The 3,783-nt window shown below is 39.8% G+C and overlaps 1 protein-coding gene across 1 annotated transcript; it reads left to right on the forward strand.

The window, feature by feature from the left end:
• Positions 1 to 294: 294 nt before the first annotated feature.
• LOC106530355 (uncharacterized) lies at positions 295 to 2,925 on the forward strand (the record flags this gene model as incomplete). The annotated part of the gene is given in 3 exon segments (XM_014025950.1): positions 295 to 909; positions 1,966 to 2,107; positions 2,471 to 2,925. Coding segments are annotated over 3 exon segments (604 nt in total), but the record flags the coding sequence as incomplete, so codon positions are not given.
• Between the last annotated feature and the right edge of the window lie 858 nt (positions 2,926 to 3,783).

Genomic DNA, 3,783 nt, shown 5'->3' on the forward strand with positions numbered 1-3,783 from the left:
TTTGATATGTTTGGTCTTTAGTTCTGGTCAAATTTAGCTGTTTTTATCTTTTTCTTTTGCTTCTTTTAGCTTTGACAAGTTTCAGCTTGTTCTGCAAATTTTAGCTGTCGTTCTTGCAGTAAAATATTTTTATCATGTTTGTTGTTCAGTAAATTGTTCAGAATGGTTTTAGTTTCCTGACAGGATGTTTATGACATCTTCTAGTTTTCCTGTTTTATTTTGAAGGCTCAGACCGACTTCCTGTCCAGGCCTCAGGTCTGGTTTTCCTCTCAGCTGTTCCTCGTTTGTCATTTTCTCAGTGAACTCAGGTCGTTTTGTATCAACTCAGAGATTCTCTCTCAGCCAACGATTCAAATGAGAAAGTGAGGTCATGTTGGTGACGACTCTCAGCTACTACCACCTCTGAATCAGTATTTGTAAAATAATCTGATTTGTTTTTTATCAGGTTAACTCAAGTTAAAGTTCATCCAATGAGTTCTGTAGTTTATGAGATATTTTGCTAACAGAACATCTCTGTGTTTAGTAAAAAAATTAACCCATCTTTGGTCTGAACAGATGTTTGCAGTGATTAGTTGATTAACAGGAAGTGCTACAGCAGCTGCTGCTGCCACCTGTGGCAGTAATGTTTGTTTGTTTATTTGTTGCACCTGTTGAACAAAGATTCAAACGTTTAGCTGCGACCCCCCCGTCTCTCCTCTCGGCTGCTGCTTCGGCTGCGAGCCGAAGCTAAAATTAGCGCCGCAGCTCTGGATGTGTTGTGATGTAAAAATAGCAAAAGGAGGGAAGCCGAAAGGGTGWGAGCAGACATTCAGGACAGCCGAAGGGAGAAGTAACAGCCGAAGGAAGAAGAGGAAAAAGCTGAAAAACAGGAAACAAAGTTTCGTTTGATCAGAAACAGAAACATGTCAGGTAGGTCCACTTCAGCTTTTTATTCATTTCAACTAAAATATGTTTCTCTTTCCATAATTAGGTCACAGAATATTTCATAAACAGCTCATTTTTTTACAACTTAACATAATAATTTCATCTAATGCTAAGCTAAAAGCTAACGTGTAAGCTCGGGGTCATGTGACGTCTCAACGATATCAAAAAGGAAAATAAAAATATTTGTTAAAAAGAAACTTAAAGTTTCGTTGTTCAGCTCATAAAAACTCAGATCTGGTTTTATATCTTTGAACCATAAAGTTATATTTTACAGCAGATTGTTAAATCAGTGTGCTGAAAATGGGGATTTTCACAATAAAATGACTGCATTTTAAGTTTCTATTACTTTAAATGTACAAAAATTCTGAGAAAATGTTGAACTATTGGTTAATTATTATTATATAATATACTATTATTATTATTATTGATTTGTATATCTTTTTGGTTTATTATTATTATTATTATTATTTATTAATAAACTAAACTGAATGAGAGAAACGTTTTTCATCTTCACTGTTTAAGAATTAAATTTTACGTTTTAGAATATTTTTATCAGCAGGATTCAGTCATATTTTTACATTTTCAGAGTTAAATAATTAAAAGTTTGAATAAATTTATCTGAGGTTCTGACTCAATTAGTCTGATTTAATAAATAAATGAATAAATTACGTCTCATTAAAGTTAAAATRCTTGTTTGTTTTTGTCAGAAAGTTGAGCTCGTTGAAGGATTTCACAATAAGAGCGTCTAAAAGCACCTGGTGGTGAAAGAGGAGTGAAGTCAGCTCCTTATTTTAACTGCTTCATATTTCTGAAATGAGACGTTAAAGTCAGACAGTCCAGGGTTATAAAATCATCAGCAGCTCTGTCTGTCTGCAGGCTCAGCTGCTGCCTGAAAGCTTTTTACAATCAGCACTTTAATTTATTGACCTTTATTATGATGTGTGCAGAATAAAAACAGGTATTGTTGCTTTTAAAGTAAAAACTCTTGATTTTTCACCACCAACAGTTTAAAGATGAAACGAACGTCTTCCTGTCCTGCAGGAGAAACCATGATGTCCARGCAGCGAGCGCAGAGGTCGTTCGGTAACGGAGCTCTGAGGGACCAGTGGGAGAGACGAGCTCAGAACGAGGCGGATCAGTGCAAACAGGAGGCTGAGCGCAAGGAGAGAAGCTCCCTGAAAGTGTGAGATTTAAATCTTTTTAAGACATTTCACTCAAACCTGCTGAACGTCTGCAACGAACTCACAATGAAAAACACAAAAATCCATGAATTTCTGCTTCATTCTGAAGCTGCCATGTTTCAGGTTTTCACTTTTAATGATGTTAAATTAGTTTTAGATGAAGAAAAACTAAATTCAAACCAAACAAAATGGTTTTCAGAGTCCAAGATACAAAAACTGGAGGCAAAATTTGAAGAAAAGCTAAAAAATAATATATAAAAACAAGTTTAACAGGCTGAAATGACAGGATGAAGACTTTTGCACAGAACACGTCTGTTTCTTCACATAAATCATTAATTAAACGATTTACTGGTTTTGCTCCTCAGTCTGTTCTCTAAGTGGAACTATCACTGGTCACTCGACACCAACGGAGACAAGACGACAGCCGAAGAGTCAGAGTTCAGCAGGCTGACGAGCCGATCAGCCGAAGAAGAGAAAAAGACTAAAATCAGGTTTAAAATCGTCCCCCCGCCTCCCAAACCCAAAGCTGAGGCTCCTCCCCCGGCGCCGCCGCCCCCCAGGAGGTCTGCCTCGCCCCGCCAGCGCCGGCCCAAACGGAAGGTGGAGGTGGACGTGTTTCGGCTGTGCTGGAGGGAGTCCTGGAGGAGCCTCAAACCCCCCAAGTACCTTTACCTGAAGGCCAGAGAGTCCAGAGACAGGAGGTCCAGGCTGAGCCACCTGGACCTGGTCCAGAACACAGACTATARACCTGCCTTACGAGACCCAGACTCAGAACCAGACTCACTCAGCTCCACATGGATTCACTCCTGGAGACAGGTGAGTTCACCGAAACCTCAGAGCTCAGCTTACAGTTTCACACTACTGTTACATTTAATATGAGCAGAAACACAGGTAAACACCTGTAGACAGGTGTAAACACAGGTAAACACCTGTACACAGGTGTAAACACAGGTAAACACCTGTAGACAGGTGTAAACACAGGTAAACACCTGTAGACGGGTGTAAACACAGGTAAACACCTGTAGATGGGTGTAAACACAGGTAAACACTTGTAGACGGGTATAAACACAGGTAAACACCTGTAGACGGGTGTAAACACAGATAAACACCTGTAGACAGGTGTAAACACAGGTAAACACCTGTAGACGGGTGTAAACACAGGTAAACACCTGTAGACAGGTGTAAACACAGGTAAACACCTGTAGACGGGTGTAAACACAGGTAAAGACCTGTAGACAGGTGTAAACAGGTGTAAACACAGGTAAACACCTGTAGACGGGTGTAAACACAGATAAACACCTGTAGACGGGTGTAAACACAGGTAAACACCTGTAGACAGGAGAAAACACCTATAGACAGGTGTAAACACAGGTAAACACCTGTAGACGGGTTTAAATACAGGTAAACACCTGTAGACGGGTGTAAACACAGGTAAACACCTGTAGACAGGTGTAAACACAGGTAAACACCTGTAGACGGGTGTAAACACAGGTAAAGACCTGTAGACAGGTGTAAACAGGTGTAAACACAGGTAAACACCTGTAGACGGGTGTAAACAGGTGTAAACACAGGTAAACACCTGTAGACGGGTGTAAACACAGGTAAAGACCTGTAGACAGGTGTAAACAGGTGTAAACACAGGTAAACACCTGTAGACGGGTGTAAACACAGGTAAAGA

Source organism: Austrofundulus limnaeus, unplaced genomic scaffold (genome assembly GCF_001266775.1).
Source record: "Austrofundulus limnaeus strain Quisiro unplaced genomic scaffold, Austrofundulus_limnaeus-1.0 Scaffold512, whole genome shotgun sequence".
NCBI classification, from domain to species: domain Eukaryota; kingdom Metazoa; phylum Chordata; class Actinopteri; order Cyprinodontiformes; family Rivulidae; genus Austrofundulus; species Austrofundulus limnaeus.